At 48.6% G+C, this 16875-nt stretch overlaps 2 protein-coding genes across 5 annotated transcripts in view; one reads left to right on the forward strand and one right to left on the reverse strand.

The window, feature by feature from the left end:
- The first annotated feature begins 2005 nt into the window (after positions 1 to 2005).
- On the forward strand, positions 2006 to 7121 carry rflna (refilin A). Its single transcript, XM_029160889.3, has 4 exons — positions 2006 to 2231; positions 2332 to 2688; positions 4971 to 5080; positions 5171 to 7121. Exons 2-4 carry the CDS (start codon positions 2470 to 2472, stop codon positions 5502 to 5504), a joined length of 663 nt encoding a protein of 220 aa, XP_029016722.1. The 5' UTR covers positions 2006 to 2231; positions 2332 to 2469; the 3' UTR covers positions 5505 to 7121.
- Positions 7122 to 7713: 592 nt separating this feature from the next.
- ncor2 (nuclear receptor corepressor 2) overlaps positions 7714 to 16875 on the reverse strand; it is a 61826-nt gene continuing 52664 nt past the window's right edge. Inside the window, exons 34-46 of one of the 4 annotated variants that reach the window (XM_055511326.1) lie at positions 16513 to 16761; positions 15984 to 16079; positions 15639 to 15887; positions 15373 to 15550; positions 14770 to 15266; positions 13022 to 13152; positions 12735 to 12904; positions 12454 to 12588; positions 11958 to 12100; positions 11816 to 11869; positions 10989 to 11168; positions 10637 to 10816; positions 7714 to 10554 (exon numbers count right to left, since the gene is read on the reverse strand). In XM_055511326.1, the coding sequence (XP_055367301.1) occupies positions 10358 to 10554; positions 10637 to 10816; positions 10989 to 11168; positions 11816 to 11869; positions 11958 to 12100; positions 12454 to 12588; positions 12735 to 12904; positions 13022 to 13152; positions 14770 to 15266; positions 15373 to 15550; positions 15639 to 15887; positions 15984 to 16079; positions 16513 to 16761 (2459 nt within the window). In that variant the 3' untranslated portion in view covers positions 7714 to 10357. Of the gene's footprint in view, positions 10555 to 10636; positions 10817 to 10988; positions 11169 to 11815; positions 11870 to 11957; positions 12101 to 12453; positions 12589 to 12734; positions 12905 to 13021; positions 13153 to 14769; positions 15267 to 15372; positions 15551 to 15638; positions 15888 to 15983; positions 16137 to 16512; positions 16765 to 16875 lie in introns of all 4 variants that reach the window. The other 3 variants (XM_029160881.3, XM_055511325.1, XM_029160886.3) reach the window with 3 other exon arrangements.

Consider the following 16875-nt stretch of genomic DNA (forward strand, 5'->3'; position numbering starts at 1 on the left):
CTCGGCCGCGCTCTGTTTACTTCGAGAGCTCCTCCAGACGGCACAAAACCCGAAGAATCCGTCCCCGGGGGGACGTTAGACGACTGCCGCTCCTCCGCGCGTCTCGCTTTACTGTCTTGCGTTCAAACAAATACGCACCTGTGTTTTTCCCACTCCTTTCCAGACCCACATCACACAGCTGGCTCGGCAACAGCGCGCGAACGCGGTGAGACGGAGCCAGAGGATTCTCGCAGGTCAGGAATGTGCGAGCGGAAGGAGGAGGGAGCCGCGAGGCCGAGGGAGCGACGCAGGGAAACGTGTTTGTCTCCTGTTTGTGCGTCTGCGTTTGTGTGTCCGCATGACAGGATGTGAGGGGGGGGGTTGATGGAGCACTAAAAAGATGAATCATCAGCAGACGGCTTGAATGTCTGCCCTTGTCCCCGTCTGCCTGGGAGCTCCGAGCGCTCAGGATCACAATCCAGGTCACAGAGGTTTTCAAGAAACTCCCACAGACGTGTGGTCGAATGCAACTACGACGTCCTCGTCCGGGACGGAAGAGACAGACAGACAGACGGTCAGACCCGTCACCTGCCTGAAGCTGTGATGGACGCCAGCACATGGAGAAGGCGTTTAGCGGTTGTTTGCTCCCTGTGAGTTTTTCCTAATTGAGTGAAACCCCAAAGCAACGGAATAGAACACAATGAACACGATCCAACAGACACATAATGAAGTCGAGGCAAAATAAAGTGATTTGAAGCGGAATTAAAAAGTCACTTCATTACTAGAGTTGTTCCGTCTAAACCATCACCAGAACCAGCTCACTTTCATCATCTGAGCATCGGCGCTGATCGGTTCCAGAGCTCCACGTTCATTCCCCAGATGCCTGAGGATCAACGTGACGGGCGCTTCGAGGTGGACACCATGACAGGACAGCGCACCTGACACGGGACGGCAGTAAAACGCCGTCCTCCTGCTGTGGCATCCAGACAATAACGGGGGCGGGGGGGTCAGCGAACGAGGCTCCAGCTGCACACGCTTAACAAGCATCTCGTGCCAAGACAACAAAGGCCGACGGCGAGTTATCTTAGCGTTTTATGAGAATTTAAAAAAACAAAACACATCACGCATGATTTCCTGGCAATCTACGGTAATCACCATGGAGAGCTGCTGGACCATCACAGATACAATCAACCGCTTGAGACGCGCACTCAGCGCTGTGCTGCTCCGCACCGGCTCCTATTTGTGCTCTGATTTCCCTTTTGGCAGCGCTGCTGGTCAGAGAGTGGAGAGCGTGGGCATGTGGGGGGAAACAAAAACAAGGATTTCATTCTGCTGCGCACGCACACACACACACACACACACAAAATAGCTCCAGTAACACCTTAATAATCCTTTTCTGAACCAAAATAAACTCCTCAATAAAACCACTGACTGATTTCGTAACTGATCAAGCGTTGATGTGTTGGACACATTTTGTAATTTGATGAGGTTCTGGTTTTAAAGTTCATCAAAGACACACCTTGTGCATCTTCTGTGCAAAAACGCCTTTTGTTTGTTCTGTGGGTGAGGCGAGAGTTAATAAGATTGACTTCATTTAAAGCTTGACTGAGCACGATTGTCCTCCTGATGTTTCACACTAGTTGCATTAGTTCACAGCAAGGCCTTGAAAACACTGACGGAGAAGCCTGGTACAGTAATTACAACATTAAATTAAAACAAATTCATACTGATTATACACTAAATGTCATCTGTGGCAAATACACCATTACTATATTATGGTCTTATAATCTCTAATTGCTGGTATCTAACGCTTTGATTTTTGTCCATCAGAACTTTCAAAATAAAGCGATGCTGCGTCGCGTTGTTTACTACTATCATTAGTTACATGTGGGCGTCCAGCCAGACCAGCAGCGGGGAAGACGTGCGTGCCCCTGTCGGTTGTGCGTGGAAGTGATCGAGATTGAGCGCTGGACTGGATCCAGGTGCAAAAAAAAAAAAAAAAAAAAAAAAAAAAAAAAAACAAGCCTGGCTGGATCATTAGGACCGAGCCTTCCACTGGAGAGCGCACACGCAGAGCGGCGCAGCGCGGCTCTCGCTCGGTTCGGTGCCAAGCGCGCGGTCGACTCGGTTATTCGGTCTCTGTCTTCCTGGTGAATAACACGAGCTCCGGCGCTTTGGTGTGAACTTTGGGTGAAGTTAGATTTGTTCTTCGCGTCTGTTTGGATTTTATTCCCCCGCTGGCGGACGCGCAGGTAAAGTTCGGAGACGAGTCGCAGCTGATTCATATCACGCCGTGGGACGTCAGCGACCACTGAGTGCGGTTTCCTGATCTGTCCCTCTTTTCTCCTCTAGAAACGCTTTGATCGGGACCCTCTCTCTCTCTCTCTCTCTCTCTCTCTCTCTCACTCACTCCGGAGCGCGCTTGACGGAAAAACAAACTTGTCAGTGTGACTTGGCCGGGGGAGCTCTTTGGAGTACGCCGTCCCAGAAATGGTGGGGCACCTACACCTACAAGCGATGGACGAAAGCCTGAAAGGAAAGAACCGAGAGGGGCTGCTCGACAGCCCGGATTCGGGGCTGCCCCCCAGCCCCAGTCCGCCCTTCTGCTCCCTCTCCCCGGCTCCGGTCGAGCCGCGCTCCGGCAGCTGCGCGACGCCCGTGGAGAGCCATCATGGATGTTCCAAGAAGGAGAGCAGGGAAGGCAAACTGGTAAGGAGCTGTTGTCTGTGTCCCGCGGCTTGGAACCTGAACGTCTGCTTGAGTGCATCCGGTCACTAACGGGGAATTTAAATAAAAACTTCCCACCGACGAAGCCAGAGCCAATCCAGCTGCGCTCACGCGACATCTGGAAGCGCTCTCTCTCTCTCTCTCTGTCTGTCCAGAATTCCTCAGTTGGAAACGTCTTATGAAGATGATATTGGCTTTCATTATTTAAGTACAGTAAACGTATCCTCTTTACCACTGTGGTGCATCCAGCTAGGAGGTGTCATTAGGGCCAGTGAGTTGATTGGGCCCAGCTGGGTTTGCCAGATGTGGTCCAGGGACTCCCAGGGGTCCTTGCCAGGACTCAGGCTTTCCAACACCAGTCGCTTCACTCAGCAACATGTACCGTACGTGGGTCAAGGTGTGCGAGTGCGACCGGCGCGATCGGGTTCCCGTCGACCAGCAGAATGCTGGTGGTCTGCGATACGTGGGCCCCGGGAACCGCCGCGAACGCTGAGGCTTCTCCACGCGCCGCGGCGACGTTCAGAAGAGTCGCCGGCCGGGAGCAAAGCCTGCTGGGACCCTTCAGAGGAGCTCCAGAGGCCTGAGCAGCATCAGGCCTGTGAAATCACAGCTCGTCTGCTCTGGGGTTGGTGGTTTCACAGTTTGGTAGCGTTTGTGTTTAAAAATCGTCTTGGCTCCTACTCCATCAAACAGTCGTCTCGTGTGGGATTTAAGATTCATGTCTGTTCATATTCATCAACGCGCTCACGTCCCTTGATTTAAGCATTAACAATGCGGAGCTGCAGAGACTTGGGTCATAAATCTGAGCTTCAGATGGTGTCTTTTGCTTTTGTTTGTGCATCGTGTTCTCCACCACGTCCGTGTTGTCGGTAGCGCTGTTTACCGTCGGCCTCAACCGGTTTCTGCTCAGACCAGCTCGCCCGGTCGACGCGCCGTCCTCCTGAAACCCGTGGTCTCGACAGATTCCTCGTCAGCGGGAAACGAAACGCGCGAGAAACGGCGCGTCATCCACGCGTCACGCGTCAGATGAGTCACCGTCGCTCAGCACAAGGTGGAGGTGACGGAGACCTGTCACTCACGGAGTCTGAGGAACGAGTGTGTGCAGGTCGGTCCCAGTGGACCGGATCAGCCCCGCTCCTCTGCCCTTTAGATGTCGGACCCGGTGCCGGCGGCGTTCACGGGCTGAAATGTTTTGTCTGGACCCAAATCTATTCCTGTGCTGTTTTGTCCTCCCCATCAGAACAATCCTCAGCTTCTATTTTGAGCAGCAGGGCCTTGTCAGAGCGGCGAGTGTTAGGTGACCTTTTCATCGGAATCACATGTGGACTCAGGCGACCCGGTCCGGTTTCAAACTGCAGATCAGCTTGAATGGATCGACGGCATTAGAGACGCGAACGAGGAGGCGGCTCGGACCCGGCAAAAGGCCCAGCGGGAGGCAGATCCCAGGACTCTGTCTGAATCTGCTTGGCTGCTGACGCCGAGGCTCTCGGTTCAGCGCCGGCGCCGGGTGCGACGGCCCGAAACCTCCGCCCGCGCCAAGCGCTTGGGAGCGCGTGTTTGAGTTGGCGTCTCCCTCGGCGGCTCTGCTTTCCGCATCGTGCTCTGTGTGGGCCGTTCAGCTGCACACTGCTTTTTCTGGGCAGTAAACATGCTTCCAGTGGTGGTGGTGTGGGGGGGGTGCTTTGTGTGAGTACGGCCTGCAGGTCACCTACGTGCCATTCACAAATGTTTGCTTTTGCGGAAAGTTGCCAGAAGTCGTTGCCGTGGAGACGAGCCCCTCGCGGCCGCGCCCTCGGCCTCCGGCGGCGGCGGCGCCTTTCGCCCGCGGCCGGACCTCGGCGTGTGACAGCGTCACGGCTTCCAAGCTGAACCTCACTTCGTTACCATTCTCAATTATCACCTCCTGTCTTGTAAAAGTCTCAGCGTCTGAAAGCGTGTCCTCGGCCGCCTCCGTTCCGAGCTGCAGCGAAGGCCTGAGAAAAGCCTGTACTACTAGCACTTCATCAGGCCGGAGCCACACTGTAATTATCTGAATTGAAATAGACGCTGCCGCTGTGACGAGGCGACGTCCCAGCGTGCTTTCCCTCCAGAGGGCGGGCGCCGCGCTGCTTTTCATTTGGGCTCCTGGCTCGGCTCAAACCCCCAACCACGCCGGGGCTTTTTAATTCTTCTTTTTACTGGAATTCCTCGAGCGGACGGTTACGAACAGTTCAGCAGCTCGCGGGCGTTTCGCCGATTGTGACGCGTGTGTTTCCTCTGCACAGCTGCCCTACCTGCTGCTCAGCGCCGGCGGAGCGGACCCCAAGGGCCGCATGCACCCCGTGTTCTTCGGCGAAAGCATCGAGGTGAACCCCAAACCGGAGCAGAACATCAAGTGAGTGACCTGAACACATGGAACCCCCTTAAACGCGTGCGCCACTGCCCCCTAGTGGCCACGCTAACGCCTCTCGCCTCTCCTCCCCAGGTGCAACTCCGAGGTCAGGTACGACTCCGACAAGCACTACCAGGACCGCGTCTACTGCGCCCCCGTTCCCACGGCGACCGCCTTCAGCGAGACGGTGGTGGCGGTGCGCGACTGCACCTGGCGCAGCTACAAGTCCCAGGTGTACCTGGAGCCGCGGCAGAGGCCCGTCAGCTACCGGAGCACCACCATCATCTACCCCAAACACGCCAAGAGCACCTACCGCACCACGCTCAGCTACAACGCCGCCGGCGCCCGCCGCTGGTTCGTCTCCACCGTGCAGCTGGAGTCCAGCGAGGACACGAGTCCCTGCATCATCTACACGGAGGACCTGTAGGGCCCAGACCCGGCGGGCCCACCCAGGCAGGGGCCGCCTGGCGGTTGAATAGAGGTCTCTGTGGACTAGGAGCGTGGGGACGACCTGCTCACCTCTGCTCACCTTTAACGCCACGGAGGCAACTCTGGGAAACCTTTAGCGATACTTCACCTATTCAGACTTTCTACTGATGCAGTCTTTAATAAGGGAAGCGGGTCCCTGGGCAGTTTAAAGCAGCACTTACCTGTAGGTTAACGTCTTATTTAGCAGAGGAGCCCACAGACTCTGGCCTCGGGGCGACGCAGACGCCCGGCTTCGTCCAGAAGACGTCGCACGGCGGTTACCACGGTTACCGCATCCTAGCACTCGTCACAGCCGTGGGAGCGGCGGCGCAGCGACGGGGGGAACAAATCGGACCAAAGACAGCCTGAACAAACAGAAGCTTCTCTAGTTTGACAAGGCTAAAACAGACGCACGCACATTCAGCTCTATTCACCAGAATCACAGCGATGTGTAAAAGTGAAACAAGCAAAAAAAAAAAAAAAGGAACTCCTTTCAGCAGAATCTCTGGAGAATATTTGAACATAGGACGTATATTTTTCCAAATATTTCTCCAACGTAATCGCCGCAGGTTTGTTCGAGTCATTTTGTATGTTTGGTTCCTGGTTCGTTTGTGGGAGGTGCAGGTCATAGATTTATTTATTGTATTAGGCGCTGATTAAAAAACTTGCGTGAATGCCATCGTGTTACACTCGCCAGTAAAGTCACTAAAGTCTAACGTGTATTAAAGTAGAATCACATGTGCCTTTATCTGGTTTATATGAGGCACAAAGTTTTAGATGTTTTAACTATGAAATAGTTTAACTCATCTACTTTAACAGGCCACATATTACTGGGCATAAAGCAACATATAGCATGCAGTTGATTGACCTTCAGGTATATTATAGAACAGTAAAAAAAAACTATTTTATCTCTGTCAAAAGGTGTAGGATGTGTGCATTTTCACAGCTTCCTGTAGAACTAAGACTATTGGTTATGGCAATTATTGAAACTTTACCTCACGTTTTCTTAGGTGTACGTTTTCTTTCACTGCAGGTATATATTCCTGATGATACAATTGACGTTGAAAGCTTATGATTTTGTTTCATTGTATAGTTTTGAAACACCCTCCAGATAAGTGTGGACACGAATGTTAGTAAGGGAGCATCAGTATGTAAACATAGAAAAAGGCAAAGCTTTACATTGAGAGGGCTCTCAAATAAACAAGACAAATAAGCATATATACAAAAGGCCACAACTAAATGCTGACATGGCTTTTTGTATATAATCACTGGGGCTGGTTGGGACGGAGGAGAGTTGCGTTGTGTGTTGACGGTCTGTGAGATGTCAGGGAACGACGGGAGGAAGTTGGAGGGGGTCAAGTTGAACACGCTGGTGGTTTTATGTGAGATACTTTTGTTATTATTACCCGTGTTCCTGTAAAATATTTGCTGTTGTATATGTGGCAACGAGGCACTTCATGATTCTCTTTATATTTTTGTACGTCAAACTTTGCTCCTGGTCCGATCAAAGAAGATAATTTAATAAGGTGCATACGATGCCTAAGAAGTGAATTAAAAGAGCAATTCCCCAAACAAGGCTTCTGTTGTTTCAGTATTTTAGTATCATGCGTTGTTTTGTGCCACTGGTTTAATAATGTCCCTCGAAACAAACCAGGCAAGACAGAGCAATGTCAAAAATGTATCGGCCTGAGTCAGACACAGAACTAGAGAAAGCATGCAGCTGACACGGAGCTGGAGAATTTAAAACATAGCTGAAGAGAAATGGAAATATTTAAAAGGAGCTAAACGTCACCTGTTGAATTTAAAAATAAATATTAAACAAATAACAATCAGTAACTTTTTATAATTAACTCCTAATAAAATATACATTACCTGATTCTAGTTAGTTTAAAATATAGAAAACCCTAAGATATGCTAAAGCTAAAGTGACGCTAGAACAAGTAGAAACATTCTAGCACTCAATCCACGAAAGAACTCCTTTATTTTGAAGGGAGGTTTAAAAGCCGCTTTTACTTTGAAAAGCATTGCCGGAAATGAAGTGGAAGGACGCTCGCGTAAATGCAGCGCCATACAAAAGTAAATTATTAACTGTAGCAACACTTCCCCCTGGAGGCGACTAACTTTTTTACCCGCACAGTTCACCACAGACAAACCAGTAAATAACACCATTCCAAATGGCAATAAGCTTTTTATTTAAACATTAAGGCAGTGTTTTCGTTTTTCATTTTTACACTGCTATCCACAAAGCTTGCTGGTGGGCATGTAGAATTTAACCATGTGAATATGTTTTTGTAAAACCAACCTTAAGCAAGCCACATAAATATTTACATCTTTTCAGTTTTATGTACAATCCTTGCTATTATACAGTGGGTTATAATAAAAAAAAATCATTATGCACAAAATGGTTGAACAATGTATTATGTCGATGACCCCCCCTCCATGGATAATACAGGGAACACAGCGATAAACTTTGTCTTTTTAGGCTTGAATAATTTTCTTTGATTTATAATGAAGATGTAAGATTCATGTCAGTATACTTTTAAAAACAATGAGTATGTCATCGGTTTAGAGAACAGCGGGATATGGCTTAGTCTGGTTGCTGCCACATTCTTACGATTCAACAGTGGACAAGTGACGTACACACACAGACACCACTGCCTGGATTTATTTTTTGCCTCGTCTGATGAAATCGAACCCTTCATCAGTCTTGGGAGGGAGGAAAAACCAACAGAATAGCAACTGGAGCTAAAATGGCTGAGATGAGCTTTCTGTGGGCGCGGCACGCCAGATGCTCCACCAATGACGCAGGAAGGATGAAGAAAGAGGAGGTAGTCCTGTAACAGTCATGTTTGTGTTTATGACAATCCTGTGATAAAATGTTCTACAGAGGTGAGTCTGGTTCTAAGCGTCTGGAGGAGTCGTTGCGGCTGCAGCCGGAGGACAGTGATCGTCCCCCGGCCGAGAACGCTTCACCGCGCGTACGCAGAGGGCGACCTTTAAAATACTGCGAGCAAAACAGTGAGAACATGTCAACTAAGGTTACATAAAACTACCAGACGCGTTCAGATGGCTTCTCCTCGACCGCTCCTAATTCATACACAAACATGAGATGCAATGAAGTACACTTGAAGTCTCGTAGTGGAGGAAAGGTTTGAAGCGGCACTGCTGCCCTGTGATACGGCGCCGCTTTGTTTACAGAAGAAACCCAATGAGTGACACAGTTAAAAGCTAAGGCTGTGATGAATTTGAAGAAAAAAAATGCACAAATTTTATTAAAAAAAAATTTAAAAGCGCATATTTCTTTTTTTTGTTTGTTTGTTTTCAGATTTCCCTGCACGGACAGTATAAACTCTGGCACTGGGGGCAAAGAAAAATTGTGCGTCACTTGGTAACTTCAGTATGTAAAATAAATGGCACTTAACACTAGCAATATTTCGTAACTATACAAAAACAGCCTAGATCAGGAGTAGCGTCTGGGCTCCTCCACTAGGCAGTAAAAGGTCAGAGGTCAGGCCGTCCAGAGCGCTGAGGCCGACGGCATCGAGGACCAAGGATCATAAACAAATGGCTTTTCCGTCACCTCTTTGTCGCAGGCAAATTCCAGGGGATGCTGGGGAATTGGCCTTTAAGCAGCTTTAAGGTTGGTGCGCACCTACTCCCAGTGGCTTAGCCGTCGCTTGCTCGAGTGTGATTGTCGCTTTGAGTGTGGGAGCGCTAAACGTCGTCGGTGACGAGAACAAAATAAACATATAGGTGTTAAAGGACACCTCCACATCTGGATGTCTATACTGCTCCATCTAATTCACCTGCCCCAGGAAACAAAGAGTCTTAAAAAAATGCCATGGTGAACAAACTGAGAACTAAGTGCTTAATATCCAAAAACACAGACGTGGTTAATAGAAACACAGTGAGAAAGTGTCACTCGTCCCAGCGATTCCCATCTGGCCAGTCACCTCAACCTACGTGGACGCCTGAAGTCAGCAGGCCTTCGCTGCTCTACCGGGAAGCTGCCCAATAGATGACGACATCAGCCATGAACAGCATGTTTACCCTGTAAACCAATTACATGACCCTCCCATATAACAATGTCTGCCCCCCCCCACGCCCCAAAAAGATACATCATCATTTAGTTAAGAGACAAGAAATGACACCATCAAAAGTTTACCATCAAAATGTACTAAAGGTCTCAGCTTACGTTCCAAACACAAGACTGGACTGACTGAAGTTAAAGGGGGAAAAAAAAAGGACAAAAACCATAAAAACAGGATGTTAATTCTCCTTCTGCCCCCCACCCCGCGTGTATTTGTGTAGACCATCTGCATTCGGAGTTCACCGTGAACAAACGTTAAGGGGTCCTCGCTGTGTGCTCGAGCTGCTCTCAGGTCAGACCTGTGGTCAAAACCTCTGAGCAGAGCAGCTGATGTGGGTCTCCAGACCAGATCTACTACTGGATGTCAGAGTCCCCTCCCACACGCGTCAGCACATTAGAGCGCTACACCTAAAAAGGCGAAAGGTCAACATGTCTGTACTGATAAGGCCAGTGAGGAAAAGTTGCTAAGTTAAAAAAAAAAGTGATTTGTCCTTTTAGAGTAGTCCTGGAGTGAATGCATTAACATGTAAGCGCAAACATACTGTACGCACGCGCACGCACACGGGGAGCAGCTGGTTGGTGCCTGCCGACAACGCGATCCTTGCTTGAGGACTAAATTGAGGAAATGTAGAGTGGAATGGTGCGGGTTGGTTCGCGGACGCGTGGGCGGCGGCAGCACGGAGGTGGTTGATGGGGTCCTGCGTAACGCGGGCGCTTCGGCCTCACTCGCTGTCCGACAGGGTCTCGTACTGGGACATGAGCAGAGGCTTGGGCTCGTCCTCCCAGGAGCGGCCCTGTCCCGGCACCGAGCCCGGGCCCTGGCCCCCCAGCTGGCCGGAGGAAGGGGAGGGAGCGGACACGGTCCCACTGGGTAAACGCATGGTCAGTGGGTTGCACAGGAAGGGGGTTGGTGTCGAACCTGCGAAGCGCAGAGTGACAAGCTGGTCGGAATTTGTTGAACACGTTTCATCCTCTTGCAGACAGAGAAACGCCTTCTTTACCTGTGGATGAAGGCCGGTCCTCCCACACGCGGTTCGTGAGGGGAGTCCGCCTGTTGCAGTCTCCCTCCGAATGCACTGAGGACACAGAGGAGGGTCTCTCCCCGCCCGATAAGCCTGGTCCTGGGGACTTGGTCTTGCGCCCATTGGAACGGCTGCTGCCCTTTAAGGACTTCCCCCCACCTGGGAAAACAGGAAGTGGCTTTCAAGCTACAGTCTGACGCACCCCTGTGGGAAACATCTCCGTCTCCGGCCCAGCTAAATGAATGCTACTTTAAAAACACAACTGTCAATGGCAGCACAAATAAGTAATGCACTATATTATTTCATTTAAAAAATAAACTAAATACTATACCTTGTGAAAAGTCATCAGCCAGAGGCAAAGCAGAACCCACTGTGTTAGCAGCATTGGAGAGGGAGCGCTCCTCAGACTGGTCATCATATTTGCCCATTAAGGCTTTCCTTATAATGGCCTCCAGGCCTATTGAGTTACCAGGGGTCTCTGGAGCCGGGTGGCTGCGGACGTTCACAGGTCCTGAGAGAAGAAAGAGCGTTACATTAGCGGGAGAAAGGAATGAAACCACAGGGAGCACCAACGCAGCCAGGGAGAAATGGAATGAAACACGAGGTGGAGTGGGTAATGATGATCACAGAGCCACGGGAACAAGTAATATCAGAATGAGAGTCAAACTATTATGGAGCTGGACTAAATGAGAGAAGTTGTTCCAGGCACAGAATGAGCAAGCGCTAGCATCTCGTTTGCCCGTGTGCAGTGTGTTTGGTGGTTTGGCTGTGATGAAGTGATCTCGAGGCTTTTCTCAACACTTGGCAGGCAATTCTGTTTGTTAGGCATCAGTGCAGGTGAGTGCGCTGCCTGTCAAAACACCACCTGTCACGCCAACCTAGGACCTTTTCAGCATACGGCACTTCTCAATGCAGCTTCGATCAGAACTCGGCTGCAAGTGGCGTTTTTGCTAGTGAACGGTCGACGCGTGAGCTCAAGCACACACACCTGCACATTGTCATATGCTGTGAACTAAATGAGTGTTGCCAAAGCCCGTAATCGTTTGAACAACAGGCTAATGTGACTGCCTGGTTCTGCTGCAGGTGTCATCACTATCAGGCTGTTAGGCTCCACATTTCAATATACTTAGTGAATAGATAGTGAATTAAAAAGCGTACCTGCAGTTGTAGATGCGGGCATATTGAAGATCTCTGTTCCTGGCTGTCCAGCACCTGCAAGTGAAAGTGGGACTTTCTTTAAAAAAAAAAAAACACCTAAGTTTTGTAACCACAAACCAGTTTTATTTGTGGTCAGACTTACTGAAATCCCCGTCGCTTCCCACCACAGTCATCTTCTTAATAATCTCCTGTTTCTTTGACTTCACTATAGCCGAGGTGCTCTCCGTCAGCTTGCTGAAGAACGCAGGGTGCTGGGAGGCATTGGGTGGGGAACGGGAGCCCATTCTGAAGGGGGGGAGGAGAGCCCGTTTAGCACACGCTAATCAAACCCCTGTCGTGTTTTGTAGTGTAGCTTAGTTGATTCAATGCTAAATGCTGATATGTATAATTACTGTAGGAGTTCATTCATGAGGAATTCTGTATCTGGAGGGTTTATAGATATATTCAGGCCTAGGTTCTGCCTTGTCACTCACTAAGCACGTTGTCACAACATTCAACAACCGCCATTGTGCCTGTCAATCAGTTTGACTTGGTGTGGCAAGCTTGATTTGGCCCCACCCACATGAGTTGCCATAGGAAATAATACATGTTTGTAGCAAGACATTTCTGTGACGCTGATTTGCAGTGTGAGTTGTTACCCTTGCTCTCCCTGCTCAATGGGGTAGGAGGACCCCCCCTGGATTTCAGGCTCAGAGCTGCCTCCAGCAGGAGACACAGGTTCAATGCCATCATTAGAGATACTGATGGGTGACGTCTTAAGCTGAGGAGGAGACCTGGAAGAAATATACAAAGGCCCATGCATTTAGAGACCATCAACATATCGGTCCACTAGAAGTAGTGTTTTTCCTGAGCGTAAATGGCCAATATATATACAGATTAAAGGGAACTAATGGTTTTCATAGCATATAGTGTTTTATACCGGTCTTTGTTGCGTTCTCCACTAAGACCCTCAAGATAGCGAGGCCCTTGGCCAGAGTCCTGTGAAGAGGGTGGGAGCTGGGAGGCACTGGGGGGACGGGTCAAGTCCAGGACTGGAGAGCCATGGTAGCCTTGTTGGCTCTGCCTGGTGTAGTCTTTAGTTATGACCTCCTGTTTGTGACAGAACCAGAGTTTAGATGTGGCATGCAGGAGGAGTCCACGTTCCTCTCTAGCACACAACAGTGTGGGGGGGGGTGTTTTTGTTTCCTCAGAGTTGAGCAGACTTACGCTGATGTGCTGTGCCAAGGTGACAACCCTCTGGCTGCCTTTAACACATGGGGATGGAGGCTGTTGTCCTGGAGACAGTCTCTCCTCAGATGGAGGATGGTACAGATCATGTGGCTCTGGCTTCTGTTGAGCTGAGAGTCAAACATATACAATAGTGTTGCTATTTAGTGCATATTAATACAATTCAAGATCTTTACACACACAAAACACATCCAGCATACTGAGCATTGGGTGTTATGGTAGATGTGCAATGTAACTTCACATTATAGCTCGTCATCACGCTGTTTAAGATGTACTACTTTAAATTCCCTAAAAATATAGAGAACTCTTTGCATAGTGACCTAGCGACCTCAGCTTTTACCAGAAATGGTACTAAAACTGACTTGTTTTGCATCAGTGACTTAAATGAAGAAGTTACAGAAAAGCCACATTAACACTGATAACACGTGTGAAATGTACAGAAGTGCCGTAGGCTATGAAGACCAATGCTTACAGCATGTAATCAAGAAATACCCATTAATTTCAAGATGCTTTTCCCACATGTCTCTTTATGGTTTTCTTACACAACAACAGATCTGTCTCAGTAGAGGATGATGCAAGTTCAAAGCAGGAGGCTGGATGGACTGTACGGATTCCCAGAGAGGACTACCCCCCACAGGAATAGGATGCTCTGGTGTTTGTTGTTAGCTAGCAATGGTAAGAATCAGACTGAATACATATAGTCCTATATACTAGTTTAATGATGAATGTCAATAGCAATGTGATAATGACCTACTGGTGTAACTCGTGTTTTGAGAAGCACCCTTCCTGTTGACTAATGCACATTTTGTAACTTGTATGCCGTCTAATATAGATGCAAAAACACTGCCCCACACAAATGAACACCAAAAAAAAATCCCAGAGACTTCATTAAAAGAGATGTCAAAATAATTACAAAAAGGAAATACTAAATAAATAAATCAACAACAATTATGAGGTGAGTTTATAAGAAACATGCAGAGATTTGAAGAGCCAGAAGCTGTAGTACCCCCCTCCCCCTTGGTGGCTGAAAGGTCTCCAGTTGCTTCCACATCCCCCTCCTATATAACACCAGTGGCCTCTGTGACCCCAGGGAGTCAGTCGGTGGTTGGTAAAGCTCTCAGTGACATTAATGAAAGGGGCTGTAACACTAATTCTGCTCCCGCCATTCAAGGTCCAAGGTAGGAACGAGCATGATGCGTTTATGGAGAGGAGCTACTACATGTTTAAGTCCATGAGTGTCTATAATTTGTCAGACCCACTTTCATATGGTGAAATACTGTGTTTACAGTAACAGCCATATGGGAGGGAGGAGGGGTGCTAGAATAATTACGCTAGAATAAAGAATTTTTAAAAAAGCAGCAGAGGATGTTTTCCTAAATGTTGCACCAGCTTTGGCTGTGTTGCCTTAAAGGACACCTAGGATCATGGTTAGAAATGTTTAGGTAGTCATTAATTTTTATCACTTCTTTGCCAAGAATATAAATTGCCGCTTTCGATTTAATCCAATTTAGATGGGCTAATGGTTTAGTGCACCCTTGGTGGTCTTTAAGTCTATAAAAACTAATGTCACTGGAAAAGCAAAAAATTATAGTGCAGAAAGAAAAAAAAAAAACGTCAATGAATTGCTCTGATTTGATAATGCCAACCACCACAGCGTGCAATAGGCCACAGACTGACGGGGAAAGGTCTGGGTGGTGAGGGGAACCCTGGTATCCAGAGCATCTTACCATCATTGGCGCCGCTGGCAACAAGCGAGCCCGTCTCTGGCATCCCCGTTTCACAAGAAATTTGACGCATAATAACTGCGTTTATGAAGTTGGCCGCAGTCATGGTGGTCTTACCGAGTACTCGAAGCTCTTGTTCCTGAATGGACATCTGTTTGTTTTGAGTCTTTTCCCTACTAGGTGTGCCGCTTTCTCCGCGGGCAGGAGGGTTATCCGACTGAGGAGGCAGCAGGTGTTGGGGCCGACTCGAGGATGAAGGATAAGGACCTGGGTATAATGCTCCTGGGCTGGGGCTGGACAGCTTAGAGTCAGATTTACCGGAGGGGACAAGCTGCTCCTGCACATGCTTGGAGAGACCTCCCCTGGATTTCCCACCATCTCGACCCTGCTCTTTGGCTACACTTGGGTCCATAGCAGGTGGGTATGCCTCGGGAGGAACAGCTATCCTTTGGAGGTGGCCAGAGTAACCTTGGTAGTGGGTTTGCCCTGAAGGCGTAGGCCTGACAGGAAAAACACATGCACTTAGAAAATAAGGCAATGCAATTTGCCATATTCTCTATAAAATCTGCATTGAAAAACGTTAGTTTTAAAATAGAACTTGTTTACCGTAACACTGAGGAACCCGTGTGCTCCCCAACAGAAAGGCTTTTCCCCCCCGTGTTGTGCAGGACACTAGGTCTCTGCTGCACGTTCTCCTGGTTACGTGGTGACACTGGGGAGTGCTGGTGGCTGTATGGCTGGGACACAGGCCTCATGCTGCTGCTCGTCAAGTTGTGATCTGTACCTGAGAAGCACAGATACATTTGACATTACAAATGCTACATTACTTTTTAAATGGCGACGAAACCCGAAGAGATTATCTTTTTCCTCACCTGGGCGCCAAATCGGGGCGTGCTCCACGTTTCCGACAGAACCACCCTTCTCTCTGTCGCGCTCTCGCTCTCTGTCCCTGTCTCGGTCTCTCTCTCTCTCCCTGTCTCTTTCTCGATCTCTCTCCCGTTCTCTTTCGCGGTCCCTCTCCCGGTCCCGCTCGCGCTCCCTTTCTCTCTCCCGATCCCGCTCACGTTCGCGCTCTGAAGAGGAGGATGTGCTTTGCATCTTGTTTATGTGCGAGGAGCCAACTTTGGAGACAAAAAAGCCAAGAAACACAATTTTAAAAACAAGAGTACAAAGCATTTAATCACAAAATGAGCTTGTCTGTATGGACTAAATTGTACCGGGTGAGATGGGGGAGGTAGTGTAAGGCCTGCCAGGGAAGGTGGAGCTTGGCCCAGGGATGTAGGTGATGCGATCCATTGGGGAACTTGCGGCCCCTGCAGAAGGAGGGACCAGGACAGGTAAGTGTGGCACCTGAGAAAGGTCGATGATTCCTAGAGGATAGAAAGAACAGATGGGTTTGTCCATATGTCTTTTATTTTGGAGGACAGACGGATACTGTAACTAACTGATCAACGTTGTAAGATGTCAGAAACTCAATGGGTCTTTACAGGTAACTTTAAAATGAACACAAATCAACATCACAAAGATAAAATAAAACAAATATATGTTGGTAAACGTCTTTTATGGAAAACAATGCTGTTGATTAGTATATATATATATATATATATATATATATATATATATCTATATATATATATATATATATATCTATATATATATATATATATATATATATATATATATATATATATAATATAAAAATATATATATATATATTCAAAGTCAAAGTGAAAATCAGGGTTTTACCACGTGGGGGCGCAGAGTAGGGCAGGGAAAGGGCCTGGTCTCGTGGAGCCAGGCCCCTCAGCAAGTCTGACCGCTGAGCAGCCATGGCAGCAGCTGCAGGCCACTGGGGCATCTGCTGGGAGGTGATGTAGTCGTTTAGCAGCGTTTGGCGATTCTCCAGGGCGGCAGTTTCAGGAAAGCCCCGGATGAAGTAGGGGTAGTGATGCGGGTACGCTGGGTTGGGGGCAAGGTGGCGAGGCAAGTAGTAGGCTGCTGCATATGAAAAGGAGGAAATTCCTGTCATGCATCTTTATTCAAACTGAATAAGAATGCAGAACATCCTGAGCCTTAATGGTTATTACACAATACACGTTTTGTTGATCC

This window comes from Betta splendens, chromosome 9, assembly GCF_900634795.4.
Source record: "Betta splendens chromosome 9, fBetSpl5.4, whole genome shotgun sequence".
NCBI classification, from domain to species: Eukaryota; Metazoa; Chordata; class Actinopteri; order Anabantiformes; family Osphronemidae; genus Betta; species Betta splendens.

Bases quoted from the DNA above. Each gene is read 5' to 3' on its own strand.
- rflna (XM_029160889.3), top strand. From the start codon at position 2,470: ATGGTGGGGCACCTACACCTACAAGCGATGGACGAAAGCCTGAAAGGA. The intron at 2,689-4,970 runs GTAAGGAGCTGT...TCCTCTGCACAG, and splicing joins AGAGCAGGGAAGGCAAACTG to CTGCCCTACCTGCTGCTCAG. The intron at 5,081-5,170 runs GTGAGTGACCTG...TCTCCTCCCCAG, and splicing joins AAACCGGAGCAGAACATCAA to GTGCAACTCCGAGGTCAGGT.